This window comes from Camponotus floridanus, unplaced genomic scaffold (genome assembly GCF_003227725.1).
Source record: "Camponotus floridanus strain SB8 unplaced genomic scaffold, Cflo_v7.5 scaffold44, whole genome shotgun sequence".
NCBI classification, from domain to species: Eukaryota; Metazoa; Arthropoda; class Insecta; order Hymenoptera; family Formicidae; genus Camponotus; species Camponotus floridanus.
Genome location: NW_020229592.1, coordinates 1 through 19611, shown reverse-complemented (window position 1 = coordinate 19611; position 19611 = coordinate 1). Strand labels below are relative to the sequence as shown.

Genomic DNA, 19611 nt, shown 5'->3' with positions numbered 1-19611 from the left:
GTCGAGTTTAAAGGTGCGGCCTCATTGACGCTACTTATTAGCGTCAATGAGGCCGAGCTTAATAGCTTCGAGGCAGTTTATTAGATGTTATTAGCCACATTCAGCGGACTCAACAGTTGGGCAACATTACTAAATTTTCCGATGTAACTCGACGCTGATTGCTCGGACCTGAAAGTAGAGACCAATGAGACACTTCCGATTAGACACAGTACAATTGAACACAACTGGCTTTGATTGGCTAATCGTGCTGGTTACCCTAGGCATCGGTCAATATAATTGGCTGTGTCTAATCGTACTGTGTCTAATCGGGCAATCCCCGAGACCAATCATATTCGATTACTATTTGAGTCCGCTGAATGCGGCCATTGACCAATCACAGCTATTTTTCTGAAGAATGTATGGTTACATTTCGGGAGCGTCCCATTTTGACCATTCCCGATTGATCACAGCCAATTATATCGACCTGTGCCTAGGGTAACCAGCAATGATTAACCAATCGGAGAGTCCTATTTTGAATTGGCCAATTGGCGATGTGGTCAATCGAATCTCACCCTCCAATTCACGCATGATGCGCATGAAATGACAGAAAATGTATAGTTCATGTAACGCATATTATACATTTATGCGCGAATCGGAAAGTACCCTATTGATTGATCAATGATGTCTAGTAAACTATAATCACACTACGGGAATTGACCACTCAGGCCCGGTTCCACACTCGTTACCGTTACTTGTTACCACAGGTCGTTACCAATTTTCAAAAGTAACTAGTTATCGTTATCGTTACTTAAAAATAACGCGTCGTTACAATTTCGTTACATTTTTTAAATATAAGTTTATTAAATATCACAGGGTTTATTTTAAAATAAATGAAAACATTACTAAATTTTATCGAAATTCTGTATTAATTTTTAAAAGAATTTGCTGTTCAACTGTGTCATCATTTAGCTGCCCTCTTTGTGGCGTTAATACAAATCCACCGACACTGAACATCTTCACTAAACTTTTTTTTTCACATCTGTCCAATGACGCGTTTACGTACATGTGATTTTGCATTTCACACTCTTCTTTGAATGAAAATTACACCGAAATTGCAAAAAGTAGTGATAAATGTAACTGTTAAATTTGTTACTCGTTACTGAAAAATGTAACGAAATTACATTTTTCGTTACTAACGACGTTATAAGTAACGCGTTACTTCCCAACCCTGAGAAATATATATATCTAGAAATAGAAAAATACTCAAAGTTGTACACTTTAATTTATCAATTTTTTTACAAATTTCAACAATTTATTAAGAATATAAAAGAAATTATATGTATTCATAACGGTCAGTGACTGTATATAAGTATCAGATTTATGATTATCCGGTATTATACACACACACACACGACGCGCGACACGCACACATCTACACACAATATATATATATATATATATATATATATATATATATATATATGTATACATTTTCATTATAGCATATATTATGTATATGACTTAATTATTATATATATTCAGTATAAAAATTAATTTTCAAAAAAAGAGCTCAAGTACAAATTTGTTTTATTTAATCTATTGCAATGCTCTTACTAATTGTAATGAAGATATTTAGAGATATTTATTGTATTAGGAAATAAAAGTCAAAATTTGTATTTATTATGATTTTAGCACAGGATTCTGTTTTGCATATTTCCATCATAATGAATCCAACAGGACCAACTAATGTTCCACGACAAGAGGAAACAAGATCTGCTCGTAATGAAGATTATGATTCTCATTCAAATCTACGTTCAAGAACCGAAGAGGAAATACTAAAGTGTAGACATGAGTGGCAACAGAATGAAGAACGGGAAAGGCAACATGAAAAATTGAAACAGCAAAAGATTTTAGAGTATGAAACACAATGTGCACAAGCTTTAGGGTATGCTGAGTCAAAATCTTTAAATCATAATCAAAGTAAAAGCAGAAGTAAATCTCCTTCACAAGACCAACATAAAGGAAGATCTATGACACGTGTTGCTCAATCTGATATGCTGTTTGAAAAGTAAGCTTTAGACATATATATAACTGTGTACATTTTTTGAGGTTTCTGTATTTACTGATACTTTATAAAGTAAAGCGATTATAGAGAAATATTTGTAAATATCTTTAAGAGAAATTTAAAAAACTTATAAAAATATGGATAATATGAAATGAAGAAAATTACAATACAAAATATATAAACTAATGCTTATAATCATATCAATTTTGTTCCATTATAAATTTTAAATTATTTGATTTAACAAGATCTGCTCGTAATGAAGATCATGATTCTCATTCAATTCTACGTTCAAGGATCGAAGAGGAAAGACTAAGGCGTAGACGTGAGTGGCAATGGAAACAAAAACGGGAAAGGCAATATGAAAAATTGAAACAGCAAAAGATTTTAGAGTATGAAAGAAAACGTGCACAAGCTTTAGGATATGCTGAGCCAAAATCTGTACATCATAGTCGAAGCAAAAGCAGTAGTAAGTCTCCGCAATATCGACATAGAGGAAGATCTTGGACAAGTGCTTCCAAATCTGGTACATTGTTTGAAAAGTAAGTTTTAGACATATATATGACTGTATATACATGTATATACATTTCTACTGGTTTGAGCATTTACTTTATAAAGAAAAACAATTATAAAGAAAAATCTATAAATATCTGAATGTTTTAAAAGAAATAAAACAAAATTTATAAAAATAGTAGAGATAATATATCAAACAATTTACAAAGGAAATTACATTATACAAAAATATATAAACTATTAATGTTTATCATCATATCACCTTATTCATAAATTTTAGATTCTTTAATTTAATGCACATGTCATATATATATATATATATATATATATATATATATATATATATATACGCACACACACACACACAGAGCAAATATCTTAAAGAATAATCAAATAGCAGTTACAGTATTTTCAATATTAAAAAATATAAAAATGCATAATATCTTATTGGCAAAGTAGGACAAAAAATTAAAATTATGTACAACAGCATTTCCAAGAGTATATTTAAAAGTAAAATTGTCTTCCTGAAGATCTTTTTTTGAGGAAATTTTAATTTAATACAAAAAGTTTTATCATTAATTTAATCCATTACGATTAAATTTTTTTCAGATTAGAGGGATCTACAAGTGGGACAATACCTTTGTTCAAAGGTTTTGAGGGCATACAAATTAATACTAAGGATCTACGTCGAATTAAAGTTATTATTAGCAGAAATATTCCTGTAAATGATCCAATTCCCGATCTGCAACGAAATATAATTAATGCTGAAGATGTGATCCTCAAAAGAAGAGAAGGTAAAACGTTGCATTTCTTTAAATCTTTATTCTTTGCAGAAACTTAATTGTTTGTGTGTTATTTAGTATTACAACTTAAAGAAAAAAAGACAAAAGGTATAATTAGTTGCAAATATAAATTCTCACATATTTCGTAAAACAAATTTTGTAAAATTATCATCAATGTACAAATGACAAATTGTACAAAGAAGTATAATTAATTCTGAAGCAGCAATACTTATAAAATTTGAAAATATCTATAAAGATGATAAAATTTGTTTCTTAGAGCATTTGAAAAAATAGATTTCTACTTTCATAGAGATTTAAAACTAAAAATGATATAAAAAAATAAAGATGATTCCAAAAGTAATATTAGGCTGATGTATATATATATATATTAACATTTTTAAAAATAATAATTGTGATTTTTAGACTATCTTTTAACAATTTGATCAATTACATAGTACTATTAAATTTCAAAATTACAGTAGAAATAATAGTAATGAAGTATTCAAATAATATTGAATTACAGTTTGATGTGTGTGAAAATAAATGCAAAAATATAAAATGCAAATATCTTTTCTTAAGAATGATCAATTTTATTTAATAATATTCTATTTAATATTTATTTTTCGTTTTATGTATACAATCAAACATATTTTTTTATTAATCTATTAATTGTATAATGTTTAAAAATAAATTTTTTCTAATTTTTTGCAATAATTGTATGATATACTCATAGAAGATAATTTACAGTAGAGTCTATATGTAATGAATGTGCACAGAATCTTCATCTGGAAGATCTCATTAGATTTCTCTAGATTTTTTCTTTTATAATGCATATAAATTGCATTTTAATATAATTAAATATTTTTTTCTTTTATATTATGTAAATATATTTATTAAAACTATATATGAACTATATATTTTTTTAACTTTATTTGAATTTATAACTAATTAAACCAAAAATTGTATTGGAAAATAGTATTGTAGGGTGTTTATTTCTTGTAAAATTATGGAAAATTTGGTTTTCTCAGAAATTTTTTTATATCTGAAAAAATTAGAGAATTCTTATGGAATTTTGTTGGAACTCAGGGAAGTTTTTATAGATAATTTGATTCTTTGAACTTTGCTCTTATATTCTAAATAATTGATAATCCATTGATTGATTAAGTTATGAATTATATATATTTAAAATATACATGTTTTATAAATATATATCCTTATTTATATATTCAAATCTTAAGATCTTTCAAAAATATAAAATACGCACCTCTCAAGAATATAGAATATGCAGTATATATTTTTCATTGTAATTTTTAATAATAAAAAGATAAAAAACGTTATGCTGATTAAAAATGTTTATCTTACGAAAGTATTATTCAGATATTTCCGATACATTTTCAAATGTAACTTTTGAATCTTAAATGACTCTTTTTCATTTTTTTTCATAGAATGGAAAGCATTTAAAAAATGAATACAATAAGAGCATTTTTAGAAAGTTGCATCCAAATTTTTAAAAAAATTGAATTTTTGAACAAAATAATTTGAAAGATTAGATAATTTTTGGAAAATCTTTTTATAACATTCGAATAGATATCTTGTATTATTTAGTAAATTTTATTACTGTCTTAATTAAAACAAATTTCAAAATACATTGTTAAAAATATAAGTTTGATTATAGAGTATTACAATATTATAATGTATGTCTCTATGAGATAATTTAACTTTAAAAGATAGTATTTTCAATTATCAGGCTTCACTTCAAGAACTTAACAGAATTAATAAACAGTTGAAATTTGATTCATTGATTAATACTTAGAGAAATAAAAAAAATATTGCAATAATAATTAAAAGAACAAGAATGTTCAAATATAAATTTTCCAAAAATATTATTTTTTTTAATATGGTACATAATGATATTAATTATTAGAGCATAAATTACAAAGTATCATCAAATATAACTTCCTGATTTAAGAAATAATATCATTGTGATTTATCAACGAAAATGCAATATTTTCTGGAAAACAATTTAGAAGATTAATACTACTCATCATTGAAGATTTTACAATCTGTTTCATCATTGTTCAATCAAACTAGTGTAAACAGCATATACAACAAGTTATAAAATAATTTAATCAAAGCTGATTATTGGACAGTTGTAAAAAATACTGTATTTTAAGTTTTTGTTTCATGAAATACTTGTATGAAATAAGTGATTTTTAATATGTGATTTAATCAAATTATATATATATATATATATATATATATATATATATATAAAATTATATATTTATATTTCAGAAAGTTGTACTATTACAAATATTATATTAATATAATGTATAATATTGTAAACACTGCAAGAAATGTTTAGTTACCTGTTTAGTTACCTCACTGAATTTGATTATAAAATATTTTGTTGCAAATCTAACAAAGTAGAATAAATAGTAGAGAAGATTTGTCTTTAAAAATTGCTAATATTTCTATTACTTGCAAATAAATAGTATATGCAATATTATTCTTGATGCTACAAATCAATAATAGAATATTACAAAATTATCAATAATAATAGAACTTAAATTTTAATTTATATTACGCGCATACGCGTAGGTGTGTGTGAGATTTGAATAGTAAAAGGAGATATCAATAATCATTGAATTCATCGTTTGAAGACGTTAAAGAAGACAGAAATTATTGTCTGATTTATATTTGCTTACTCAAATTATATTATAAAGCATAAGCATAATTATATTATAAATTATATTATAAGCATAGTAATAAATTATATAGGAGAAGGATCTAAACCAATATTCGACAGAGAAGAAATAGAAAAAGCTACTAAGATTAATGAAATAGAAGAGCGACATACGGCTGCTATAGATGGAGAGCAGCAGTCAGGTACGCATTATAGAGATAATTTTGCTACATTATTTCAATTGTTATTTAAATTTAAAATGTTATTGATTTTATAAATTAGTAAATTTGTAAAATTGCGATTGCAACTTTTCTCAGATTCCAAATTCTCTAGAAAAATATTTAAAAAAACCAGAGATGTATGTTACATGTTGTGTATAGAATCTCAGACCAAACTGGATGCACATCTCATTTATAAATCTTTATTTAATTTAGCAAAATAATAGTTGTGTATCGATTTTAGTGTTCAACATTTTCTGAGTCTTCGATATATTAATATGTAACATATTTGAAAAATTCTTGTATTTTAATGATATTACAGATTCAACCGATAAATCGCAAACTTCTTCATTATTGTCATCTATATTGTATGATTCTGAATATCTATCTTTCGACCAGTTTTCACCTAAGTCGCATACCAGGTATGGAATTAAATTATTGATATTTGTTTTTATTAACAAATTTTATAGTTCGTTATCATTAATATACTAAGATCGTCATCATTAACATTTTTATTATTGCAAAAATATTAACATTTACAGAAATATTTAACATTAAATATATTATTAGATTAATTGAACTATACTTGCAAGAGAAATGTGCAAATATTTTCTTTAAAAATATGTGGCCATTATTTATTTTATTATAATTATTATTTCTATTACTATTGTGTTATAGATCACTTATGGAAGAAAAATCTTACTGCGACAGATATCGTGATAGATCGAGTGAACATTCTCGTAAAAGAAAAGACAGAAATAGAGATAGTGACAGATCCAGAAAACGAAGAAGAGATAAAGATAGAGATAGAGACAAATCCAGAGAACGAAGAAGAGACAGAGATAGAGATAGAGACAAATCCAGAGAACGAAGAAGAGACAGAGATAGAGATAGAGACAGATCTAGAGAACGAAAAGATGTTGCACCGCATTATGTCGAGCCACCAATACACGTGCCAGACAGAGATAGAGATAGAGACAAATCCAAAGAACGAAAAGATGTTGCACCGCATTATGTCGAGTCACCAATACACGTGCCTATCTATTATGTGAGTTATATAATTCCATAGTCTAATTTTCAATCTAACGAGTCTCTATACAGACCTCCATAATACTTTAATTTGACTTGTAATTGGTTCATTTTTCAACTTCTAGAATCTTCCTCCAAGTCCAATTGTAGTAAGCCCTATGGTCCCATTTAGAGGACAAGTCCCTCCTATGGCAAGAGGCCGACATTCTGCTCTAATGGCACCGGTTAGACCATTCCCTCCATGGTTTATTCCTCCGGATATGTACAGATTGCGACCTCCACCACCAAACCCAAGTAAATATAGATATTATATAAATGTAATATAAGGTATATTATATATATTTCATATATATGTATAATATGATATTTTGCAGGATATGGACCGTTTTAAAAATCTTTATAGTCTTTATACTTATTATTTTTTGTAACTTTATATGTTGAATAATATGGAATTGTGGTGAAAAAAGATATCACAAATTATTCAGCTAATCGTATTAATTTCAAGATTATAAAAGTGGGCGAACAAAGAACAAGAAAATCTTTACAAATTTTAAAGGTCATAGTTAGTTATTGAATATAATTAAAGCGATTTATTAAATTCCAATCAAATTATTTTCTATTAATATTAAGTAATACAAGAAATTTAAGAATGGATATTTTCAAACAGCTTACACATCATAAAAAAGTTATTTTTATATTTTGATGTTTGATATTTTGACAACTCTATATGTTGAATAATATGGATAGTTTATATTTTGACGTTATATTTTGACAACTCTATATGTTGAATAATATGGAATTGTGGTGAAAAGAAATATCACAAATTATTCAACTAATCGTAATAATTTCAAGATTGAAAACTGGGAAAACAAGAAGCAAGAAACACATAGAAGATCTTTACATTGTTACAAAGTTCTACCAAACCATTCTATCAATACTGAATAATACAAAAAATTATTTTGAAAATGGGCATTTTCAAAAACAAAATCTACATATATATATATATATATATATATATATATATATATATACATACATATATATATATATATACAGGGTGGGGCATTTATCTTGAGACAAGATAATATCTCGATTGGAGTCGATTATTTTGAAAAAAGTTTTAGACAAAAGTTGTATGGTTTCAAGGGGGACATAAAATGGTGTCATTAGTTTGATCTTGAAGAGCCACCTGAAGGACACGCGAAGGTCAGCTCCAACTTTTTAAATGGGACACCCTATATGCTTTTGCATATTCTTGTAGCTCATCTCAAGAGCTTTCCAAAACACTATAATTAAGTTAGTTTTCATTAAGTACTTTCCAATTTATGAGGCTTGAAATCATTTTTTAATTTTACATAAACCGTAAAATATCTTGTAAAATATTCATTTTTCGATTATTTTACCTTAATACTTTTATGTACAAAATAATGAGAAGAATCAATTGGTGTAAAGAAAACACATAATTGCTTCGAACAAAAAAAATGTAATTGTTAATTGCAAATTACATTTTTTTGTTCGAAGCAATTATGTGTTTTCTTTACACCAATTGATTCTTCTCATTATTTTGTACATAAAAGTATTAAGGTAAAATAATCGAAAAATGAATATTTTACAAGATATTTTACGGTTTATGTAAAATTAAAACATGATTTCAAGCCTCATAACTTGGAAAATATTTAATGAAAACTAATATAATTGTAGTGTTTTGGAAAGCTCTTGAGATGAGCTACAAGAATATGCAAAAGCATATAAGGTGTCCCATTTAAAAAGTTGGAGCTGACCTTCACGTGACCTTCGAGTGGCTCTTCAAGATTAAACTAATGACACCATCATATGTCTCCTTTGAAACCATACAACTTTTGTCTGAACAATTTTTCTGTATTCGGCTTACCAACGGAGTTATTCAGGTGGCCTGTTTTAGATGCCTCACCCTGTATATATATATATATATATATATATATATATATATTATATATAATTAGTAATATATATATATATATTGTAATATATCAAAAAGCAAACACTTATTAATCATGTTTTCTTGATGAGAACTTAATTAAAATAATTATTTTAAAAAATTAAAATAATTCCATTGACATACAGCATATGTAGATTGTGTCCTTTTCTATTTTTTCTGAGTAGATTTGCAAAATTCAGAGAAACAAAGAGAATAAAAAATAAAATTAAAATCATGTGTAAATGATATAAAGAATTGCTATCTTGAACATTGCAAACATTATATATGAGATTATTATTATTCAAGAAAATGTTCATAAACTTTCAGCATTATTATTGATTTAATATGAGGATTTTGATTTCATAAAAGAATCTAACAAATAATAGGAATAATATAAAATATCTGGATACATTTTATATTATTACATCTTTGTTCTATTTTATGTGGCTATTATATATTTGTTCTTTTATATAATATATTTGTAATATATTTTTAATATATTACATATATTTATATGTATATATATATACATATATTTGTAATATCTAAATTAAGATTAAAATATATTTGTAATATATTTTAATCTTAATTTAGATATGTATATTAAATATAAATCTAAAATCTTTTCTATATAACAATCTAGAAGCATCTATAGAGTTGTCTTTATATATATTTTGATTTATATTATATTAATTAAAATTATATGTATTAATTTTCTGTAAACAGTATAAAATGGATTCTTAAAGAAAGTATGTTTTGGGGGCATATTTGTTTATTTCTTTATTCCTCTCTTTACAAATAAAAAAAATGTAATTCTTCGACATGTAAAGCATTTAAATGTCCAATGATTCAATAATTGACTATTTTCACATTTTCTATGTGGTAATCAATGAAAAACAAATTATACAATAACATTTAATTTTCACATATGTCATTAGAATAAAAATTAGAAATTAAGGAGTAAAAAAAAGTTTGAAAAAGAGAAAATGTGCTATCTCTTGATAGAGTTCAAATAATTAAAATGTAATTATGTGATATATTTTAATATTTTTCTTCGTTTCTGAACATTTTGTGTAGATTACATAATATAGTTTGTATAGATTCAATTATTTCTAATGGGATATTTGGAAAAATAAGTGTAACATATTGTACCTTTTATTCATTTTCTTGCATCTAATTCACATAGCTATATACATATAATTATGTAATATGAGATCAATACCACACAAGGGAAGAAAATTTCAGTTTACAGGAAAATAATTGTTCCAGAGTGGCATTTAAATCGTAGTACTTTCTGTGTTTTTAATGGAATAGATATCCAAGAAGAAAAAGTACTCTAGAATAAAATAAAAATCTGCAATATTTTAGAGTTTATTACTATTTCAAATTGGCCTATAAAAAAATAATATATTAATCTGTACATACTGTATTAGTATTAATTTAATCGCTAAAAGAATTTTAATGACCACGTTTGTTATAAATTGTGAATAGAAGGTGCGTGTACATTATGATTTATTAATATATATAGTATAAAAGATTCCGCACATTTTATGTGAAAAAAGTGGCTTCAAATTAACTAAAATTAAAATATGTTATAGTTTAGGCGGTGCTGATTAAAAGTTTTCTCGTGGAAAAAGTCTTAAAGATTATAGTAAAAGAAAATGTCTTAAAGATTATAGTAAAAGAAAATGTAGATTAAAATATATTGAGATAATTATAAACATTTGTTTTAGATTTATAATATGTGTTATTGTCTATATTAAATTTAAAATACAATTTTTAAAATATTAAGATTTTTGCGTTTATTTGCATATACATCTTGGGATTTCACTGCCATTATGTTGCTTGTGCGCAAAAAAGTTTCTTCCTAAACAGCATTAATTTTTTACAAAGAGAGGTTTAAGATCTAGATTACTTGACAATAGCGTTTTCGACATGGACGTAAGAAATAATGGTCAGAGTGTATTGCTGCGGGGGTGAAGCTCAAAGGGTGAGGGGAAAGAAATGTCTACTGTAACGGAATATGAGGCATGTAAGATGGCGACGAATATTAATTTCACGGAGTGTGATATTTTTGAATTTCTTAATATTCAAAAATGATTCGGAATAACACAGCGATATCAGATGATAGATGATTTCACGGAATCTCTCATATTTTATTCGATTTACGTCCATGCGACGTGAAAATAGATGCTAAATCTGATGCATCTAAGATGGCCGCGACAATAAACCCCTTACCCATCAGATTTCACTCCCCTCGTCTAAAAGAGTACTTTATGCTCTGTCCAGTATTTCTTACGTCCATGGTTGTCGAGTTCAATCGTCCCAGGGTAGATAACTAGACGTTATTGATCAATCACAGCCATTCTTTTAGAGAATGTAACTATATATTCTTCAGAAGAATGACTGTGATTAGTCAATAACGTCTAGAAAACTACCCCGGAGCGATTGAGGCTGCGTTCCAAAATTCACTGTCACTACTGAAAATCTATAGTTTACGTGGCGTACACTATAGTTTTTCAGTACTGGCAGTGAATTTTGGAACACAGCCTGAACTCGACAAGTCGAAAACGCTATTAATAAATATCCATTAGCATTATGAGCTAAGAAACAAACTTCTTATTATCAAATACAAGAAGGAAAAGAAAAATAAATATCATAATGAAGAAATCAGGTAGGTGAACATTGAAATTTAGTTTCAGTTACATATTTCTTCCATTTTTGACATTATAAATGATACATATAAATTATAAATTATGTTAGGTTAAGTCACGTGCATATTATAATAAAATAATATATAACAAACTTATAAAATACCAACTTTTTTTATATTATTTGAAATACTTAATATTCAGATAGATGATAGATGATTATTTGTTCTATAAATAATTCTGAAAAATTTAAATGTGATTTATAATACTAAAATTAATCATAAATATAAAATTAAGCTAATTATAAATTCCTGAATTAAATTATATGTTTATTCTATTTTTAGCTAATAAAAATTATCGAGGAAAAAAGCTAATTGATAAAAAATTCCTTGGAAAGGCACCAATTGATAAACAAGTATTAGCAAAATATTCTAAAGGTCCTGGACTTGATTTAAAAAGAAAAAGAAATGTAATTAAAAATAAAGTTGTTAGGAAAAAATTGCAGCAAAAAGAGAAAATTATAGAGAAACAGGTAGAAGCTTCTGCTCGGGCAGAATTATTATTAACAGAAGAGCATGGCTACTTGGAAGCTGATGAGGGAGAAACCACTACCGAATATCGGCAAAAGCAACTTACAGACAATGTGGATATAACAAGTGCAGCCAAACAATTCAAATTAGACTTACAATTTGGTCCATATTGCTTTAGATATACCAGGAATGGTAGACATTTACTTTTAGGTGGAAAACAAGGTCATGTAGCAGCTTTTGATTGGGTGACAAAAAAGCTGGCCTGTGAAATAAATGTAATGGAGTCTGTGCATGATGTTACTTGGCTACATCTAGAAACTATGTTTGCCGTAGCACAAAAGGATTGGGTTTATATATATGATAATCAAGGAATAGAATTGCATTGCTTGAAAAGAATGAATGGTGTAACAAGATTAGAATTTTTGCCATATCATTTTTTGCTTGCCAGTGGATCGAAAGACGGTCATATGGCTTGGTTGGATGTGTCTATAGGCAAGCTCGTCGCTCGTTACAACTCAAATTTGGGCAGAATATCTGTAAGTTTCATGAAAAATTATGTTAATTTAAATTACACTTATGATTACATTTTAAATATTTATCTATGCGATTATTAATTTATGATAGGTGATGACACAGAATCCAAGTAATGCAGTATTATGTGTGGGTGATTCGAAAGGAATAGTGTCTATGTGGTCTCCAAACTCTACTAAACCATTGGCAAAAATGCTTTGTCACCATCAATCAATATTGACATGTGCTATTCACCCACATGGGACTTATATGGCAACCAGTTGTGTAGACAAATCTGTAAAGATATGGGATGTTAGGCAGTTGACAGGGCCAGTCAGTCACATGCATCTTTGTTCTCCTGCTCATCGTATGTCTTATAGTCAACGTGGTTTGCTCGCACTTAGTATGGGCAATGTTGTAGAAGTTTTCAGGTAATTAGCTAATAAAATGAATATTTAATATAATCAAGAAGCCATGATTAGTGTCAGTATTATTGTTCAAATTTATTTGTCAGGGAAACATCCGGTGATTTTAAACCATATTTGCGACATAAAACTGCTCGCAATGTAGGCTGTGTGAAATTTTGTCCATATGAAGATGTGTTAGGAATTTCTACAGCAAATGAATTTTCGTCGCTCCTAGTGCCAGGAAGTGCAGAAGCAAATTATGATGCACATGAGATTAATCCATTCCAAACTAAACATCAAAGACGAGAGGCGGAAGTAAAAGCACTTTTGGAAAAGATACAACCAGAATTAATTACCCTTGATTCGACTGAAATACTCGAAGTTGATGTACCTACTTATAAGGAGAAAATGGAATCAAAGAAAAAACTTTTGGTAAATGGGGTCAAAAATAATTTATAATCAGATTATTTTATAATCTTATGATTATGCTATTGTTATTCTATTTTAACAATTAATTTTCTTTTCAGTATATTAAACCGAAATCAATAAACTTTGAACCCCGACGGACGAAAGCTAAAGGGAAAGGCGGCACTGCGAAAGTAATAAAAACTAAAAAAATACTAAAAGATTTAAGCCGTCGGGTAAGAGATTTTCATATATTTTGAATTAATTTCGATTTAATATATATCAATAATATAATACAACATATAATATATATCAATAATAAATTGTTATTATTTTTCAGGAAATGATTGAAACATTCCGCGAAACATATAAGAAAGTGACACCGAAAAAGACCGAAAATCAAAACAAAGATTATGGCGTATTAAACAGATTTCTTCCGAAAAATAAAATAAATTCTGATAGAATTTGATGAAATATAATAATAATTATATATAAATCTCTTGTATATACTTTTATACTTTATAATATATGGAATATATTATTATTTGATGCCCAATTAAATTTTTGAAGTTATTTTTATAGTTAATTTACTGTACAATCCCATCATTTCTATTTTTTAAAATTAGATTATTGGTTATTGATTTGTCGAATCTGGTACTTAAATGACATGCCAAAATTGAAATTGTATGAGAATATGTTTATTTATGTATGTAGATATTCTGTGATAAGTTTTTCATGAGCAATTTAATTTTATATTTATCTTAACATTAAAATGAATAAGATTTATATTAATCAATATTATGTATGAAGAAAGTTATGTATAATATATCGCATAGTCGACAATTGATTTTTGTAGTTTATCCAAATAGAGCAAGTTAAAAGTCTGATAATTCTTATAATTTATAAGATCATTTAATTTTAAAACTTATCGTTTGTTGGAAAGCTTGTTATTCGAAATTAATGTCTCAAATTATATTTTATTATAAGCAATAGTTTAACTTATGAAGAATAGTGAATTATTGACTTAAAACATGTAATAAAAAATCTATACAAAATAATTGTTTTTAATTTTGATGACATATATTTCTTATAAATTCGCTTTTTTATTAAATAATGAATTGTTAATATTATTCAGTAATATCAGTATCAATAAAAAAAGACAACAACCTTATAACATCCTATGTCCAAAAGACATTAACAGGACATCCTGAAGATGTCTAATCGCCCAAAGATATCATCTGGATACTTTCTGGACATCTTTTGGATATGCATGTTATATGGGAAATAATAATCAACTAATAATGAATCCTTGCGATTTTTTTCGAAGTAAAATATGATATCAAATTCATTAAAGAATCTATTATTAAAATATTATTTTAAAAATCAATTAGAATTTTATGTCATAATATAAGAATATTGCTTTGAAAAAATTTGGTACCAAAACGTACAAAAATCTAAAATAGAAGAATCTAATATAAAAATAATTTCTAAAGAAATGCTGATTACTAACTTTTTGTGATTTTTATTTATAAATGTCCCAGTTTAGTAGTGGTAAATATAGTAGTAAAGAATATATTTAAAAATTATCGATACTACCAAGATAATAATAATAAATTGCAACACAAGCATATTTTATATTTTTTACAGCAAAGAATGATTCGGACAATAGGAGGTATAACTCCACATAAACATGTACGAAACGCGATGCGTTTAACAATAGCTGATACGTTAGCTTACCAAATGACTTGGACTAAAAAAAAATAAGATTGAAACTCAGAACATGAAATTCATCAATCTCATTATTGGTATGGTTCATTTCCTATTTCTTTTTCTGGAAATATTAAAATAATTTTTTGTTTACACTCCATTTTTACAATGACAATTTTCTAAAATTATTTCAGTTTTATGTTCTATTAAAACACACATTTCATTTGTGAAAAGAAGAAAAAATTCTTTATAATTTCAATATAAGAAAAAATATAGTTTGACATATTTTTATTTATATATTAATATATTCCTTTACTACTTTTTTTCATATTACTCTATCACGTACAGTTACAATGGCTAAGTTCCAAAATTCATTGCCGGTGCTAAAAATCTAGTTTACATTACACACACACACACACACACACACACACACACACCACACACACACACACACACACACACACACACACACACACACACACACACACACACACACACGTGTACTATAGATTTTTAGCACTGACATTGAATTTTGGAACACAATAACCAATGTTTATAGTAATTTACAAATATGTTTTATCGAGTTTGATAATTATAATATGATAAAAAGTTGTAAACATTTATTATCTGCCGAATTATTTTAACTATTATCAATAATAACTTAAAAATTAGTCTATCAAATCACATATAATTTTTATCAACTTTTTTAAACATTTTAGACGTTCTCATATTATCCAACATTCTAATCTTCTTAGTCACTTTTGATCGTATTAATTGTACGTACATATATATCCCTAAAAAATTACCCTTTTAAAAAAAAGGTAAAAAAAGATGCTAAGTTCGCGTAAAAAACAGTATACGTATTTGCAAAATAGTGTATTATTAACTGTAAAAAAACTACTGTATTGTATATCCTACAAAAATAATGATATCAAAAAAATTGCGCTAAGTGAAAATAAAAACTTATAAAAATACTTTAACATAAATCGTAAAATATCTAGTAAAATATTCATTTTTTGTTTAACTTATCTTAATACTTTTGTGTACAAAATAATAAGAGGAATCAATTGGTGAAAAGAAAACATATAATTGTTCCGAGGAAAAAAATATGTAATTTGCAATTAACAATTCCATATTTTTTCTTAAACAACTGTATGTTTTCTTTACACCATTTGATTCTTCTTATTATTTTGTTACGTAAAAGTATTAAGATAAAAGTATTAAGTATAAAAATATTAAGATAAGATAATCGAAAAATGAATATTTTACTAGATATTTTACGACTTATGTAAAATTAAGAAATGATTTCAAGCCTCATAACTCGAAAACTACTTAATGAAAACTAACTTAATTATAGTATTTCGGAAAGCTCTCGAGATGAACTAAAAAAATATGCAAAAGCATATAGGATGTCCCATTTAAAAAGTTGGATGTGATCTTCACGTAACCTTCAGGTGACTTTTCAATGTCAAACCAATCACATCACCTTATGTTCCCCTTTAAGCCATACAACTTTTGTCTGAAACATTTTTTTATAGCTGGCGTAGTTTAGGAGAAATTTGGATCCATCGATTAAAATGGGACACCCTGTATATAATAGTCTTAACATCACGGAGCGCCGCTTGCTCAACTTTGTACGCTTGCGCATTGGGGACTTGAGCGTTGACCAAGACGACGTATCTTAATGAGAATTTTTCATATTTCGACTTTGGATCATAATATTGCTGTTCATGATGCACGTAGAGCAAAAATAAAGACACTTTTTTATATAAATCAAACTCAAGCTATCAATTAAGCCTAGTAAGAACTCGATCCGTTCAGCGATTATTTCAATATGATAATCTCGAACATCTCAAACTATCCGACTCGCGTAATAATACACGGAGTGTCTTGTTGCTTACGCGGGACTTAGCACAAGACACTACCGTGTCTCTTGATGTTAGTTTCTTATTAATCTACTTATAATATCGTATATAAACGTTTCTTTATTTCAAAATGTTTTATATTTATGTTCTGTATGACTAAATCAATACATTTTTAGTAATTTGTTTGTCCTATTAATAAAATGTTAGCAAAATAACAACAAATTACTAACAAAATTGATCACAGTTTGGCTGCAAGACCGGTATTATTTGTGTTCTCATTAAACCCATGTTTTACAAGCACAAAAGTCTGCAAAGTACAGCTAAATATAACGTCGATGTCTGTTTAGCTGTACTTTGTGCTAATTTTCTTTTGTCTTTCTTTTACAATAAAAAAGACAGAAATGAATAGTGTAAAGGATTTAATTATATAAAAAAGAGACCCACAGAATTTAATAAAATTTCTGCTAAAATTTTGTTCACGAACGAATTGTTAAAACATATTGAAATTTTTTTCAGAAACTCGTTACTGATCGGAATATTTCTATCGCCAATGTGCAAAAAGTATTAAAATCATGGTTGCAACATGCCGGCGATCGAATAAATCGAAGACAAAAAGAAGAAATTCAAAATGAGTCAGTGGATGACTTTTATAATAATATATTATATAATAATAATAATAACTTAATATAATTATGACATGGACGTATCCAGGATTTTTTTTCAGAAGGGTTTTATCAATTCTGTTATTATAGAAACTATTTTTGTGTTAAGCAATTGTTTTCTTTCATATTTTAAAGTTTATAATGTCTCCTCGTTCCTAATTTTGAAAAATATATGAAATATTAAAATATTTAATATATTATTAAAGATATTAAAAGTATTATTAAAAATATTAAGTTTATTATTAAAAATATTAAGTTTTTTAAATCGATTTTTATTTTTATTTTTGTGCAATAATAAAAATAATAAATATAAAAATGTTTAAGATGATTTATTCCCTAATACTTATTTTACACAATCTATAATAATAATTCAAGACAGAATTCTAGTTATAAATTTTATGTATCGTGTAATACAGAAAATATTTAAATATAACGTAAAATACATACAAAATAAAATATATATCGGAATAAGCGTATACATTAAAACATATAACGCATAAAATTATAAATAAAATTCTATCTCGAATCAGAAATTCATATGTTAACATATGTCAGATCTCTTTTAGACATCATAAATAAGAATTCTATATGACATAATTTAGATATCTTAAAGACGTTCATTTTAAGAAATCTTTTTGACTTCATTTTTGTGATATCTTTCTGTTCTTCTGTCAAAAAACAGCCCATTAGATAACATTCTAATATCTTTATATGATCTTTTAGAAGCCTTTTTAAGTTATCAGGTTCGGAAATAAGATATCTTTTAGAAATCTTTTTGATTACATATTGTTTTCTGGGTATAGAGTGTTCCAGAATTGATAATAAAAAAACAACATATTCTATACACCAATTGATTTCTCTCATTATTTTATACATAAAAGTATTAAGATAAGATAATCGAAAAATGAATATTTTATTAAACATTTTATGATTTATGTAAAATTAAAAAATTATTTCAAGCCTTATAACTCGAAAAGAATACTCAATACTCCCTTAATACTCAATGAAATAATACTTTATTATAGTTTTGAAAAGTTTTCGAGGTAAGCTACAAGAGCTTTTTTTGGCAACAGATAGTCCTGACACCCTATATATATTGTTTGAACTTGGACTTCAAAATTTTTAGCCTTTTTTTGTATTATGAGATACACCCTGTATATATCTTCAGAACTGTATAAAAGCGAAATATCTTTCATCAAATGTCATACATTCTGCTACAATGTGTTTCCTTCATCAGTTAATTCTCTTTTGCGCGACATTAATCTATTGCGGTAAGAAATATACAATTTTAATGTAATTTTAATTAAAAATTGAAATAACTTATTCAAATTATTATTTGAATTTGTTTTAAATTTGTTTTATTTGTTTCTGCTTATTCAGCTGTTCTTCGGTTTAAGGTAAAAAATTATCTAATAAAAAGTTATTTTCTCATAATGCATTGCATATAGCGTTTGTATTTCTACACTTGTCTGTAAAAAATATGAAATAAATAAACATCTATGATATAGTATTTCTCTCAATAGCTACATTTTATAGATCTACGTGATATTTCAATTCTTCTATATAAATGTATCATCAATCTTGTTTAATGATGCAATACAAATATGCTGTGTTAATATCAATTAATTTGTACGAAAAACGAGATCGA

At 26.5% G+C, this 19611-nt stretch overlaps 2 protein-coding genes across 7 annotated transcripts; both read left to right on the top strand.

Annotated features, from left to right (window-relative positions):
* Positions 1-711: 711 nt before the first annotated feature.
* On the top strand, positions 712-7835 carry Trab (transformer homolog B). Of its 6 annotated transcripts, none has more exons than XM_025411855.1 (9): positions 712-743; positions 1672-2047; positions 2338-2583; positions 3164-3348; positions 6118-6225; positions 6563-6662; positions 6919-7288; positions 7395-7563; positions 7644-7835. In XM_025411855.1, exons 2-9 carry the CDS (start codon positions 1704-1706, stop codon positions 7658-7660), a joined length of 1539 nt encoding a protein of 512 aa, XP_025267640.1. In that variant the 5' UTR covers positions 712-743; positions 1672-1703; the 3' UTR covers positions 7661-7835. The 6 variants fall into 6 exon arrangements, with proteins under 6 accessions (XP_025267640.1, XP_025267641.1, XP_025267636.1 ...); XM_025411856.1 differs by lacking the exon at positions 712-743 and adding an exon at positions 745-763; XM_025411851.1 differs by lacking the exon at positions 712-743 and adding an exon at positions 918-1044.
* A 3902-nt stretch (positions 7836-11737) lies between these two features.
* Positions 11738-14221, top strand: LOC105251538 (WD repeat-containing protein 46). The gene is made up of 6 exons (XM_025411872.1): positions 11738-11900; positions 12222-12943; positions 13032-13348; positions 13432-13756; positions 13852-13965; positions 14070-14221. The coding sequence occupies exons 1-6, from the start codon at positions 11888-11890 to the stop codon at positions 14196-14198; spliced, it is 1620 nt and encodes a 539-aa protein (XP_025267657.1). The 5' UTR covers positions 11738-11887; the 3' UTR covers positions 14199-14221.
* The last annotated feature ends 5390 nt before the right edge of the window (positions 14222-19611 follow it).

Excerpts from the sequence above, each read along its gene's own strand:
- Trab (XM_025411851.1), top strand. Across the intron at positions 2,048-2,337 it reads TCTGATATGCTGTTTGAAAA|GATCGAAGAGGAAAGACTAA; the intron begins GTAAGCTTTAGA and ends TCTACGTTCAAG. Across the intron at positions 2,584-3,163 it reads TCTGGTACATTGTTTGAAAA|ATTAGAGGGATCTACAAGTG; the intron begins GTAAGTTTTAGA and ends AATTTTTTTCAG.
- LOC105251538 (XM_025411872.1), top strand. Across the intron at positions 13,349-13,431 it reads AATGTTGTAGAAGTTTTCAG|GGAAACATCCGGTGATTTTA; the intron begins GTAATTAGCTAA and ends TTTATTTGTCAG. Across the intron at positions 13,757-13,851 it reads AATCAAAGAAAAAACTTTTG|TATATTAAACCGAAATCAAT; the intron begins GTAAATGGGGTC and ends TTTTCTTTTCAG.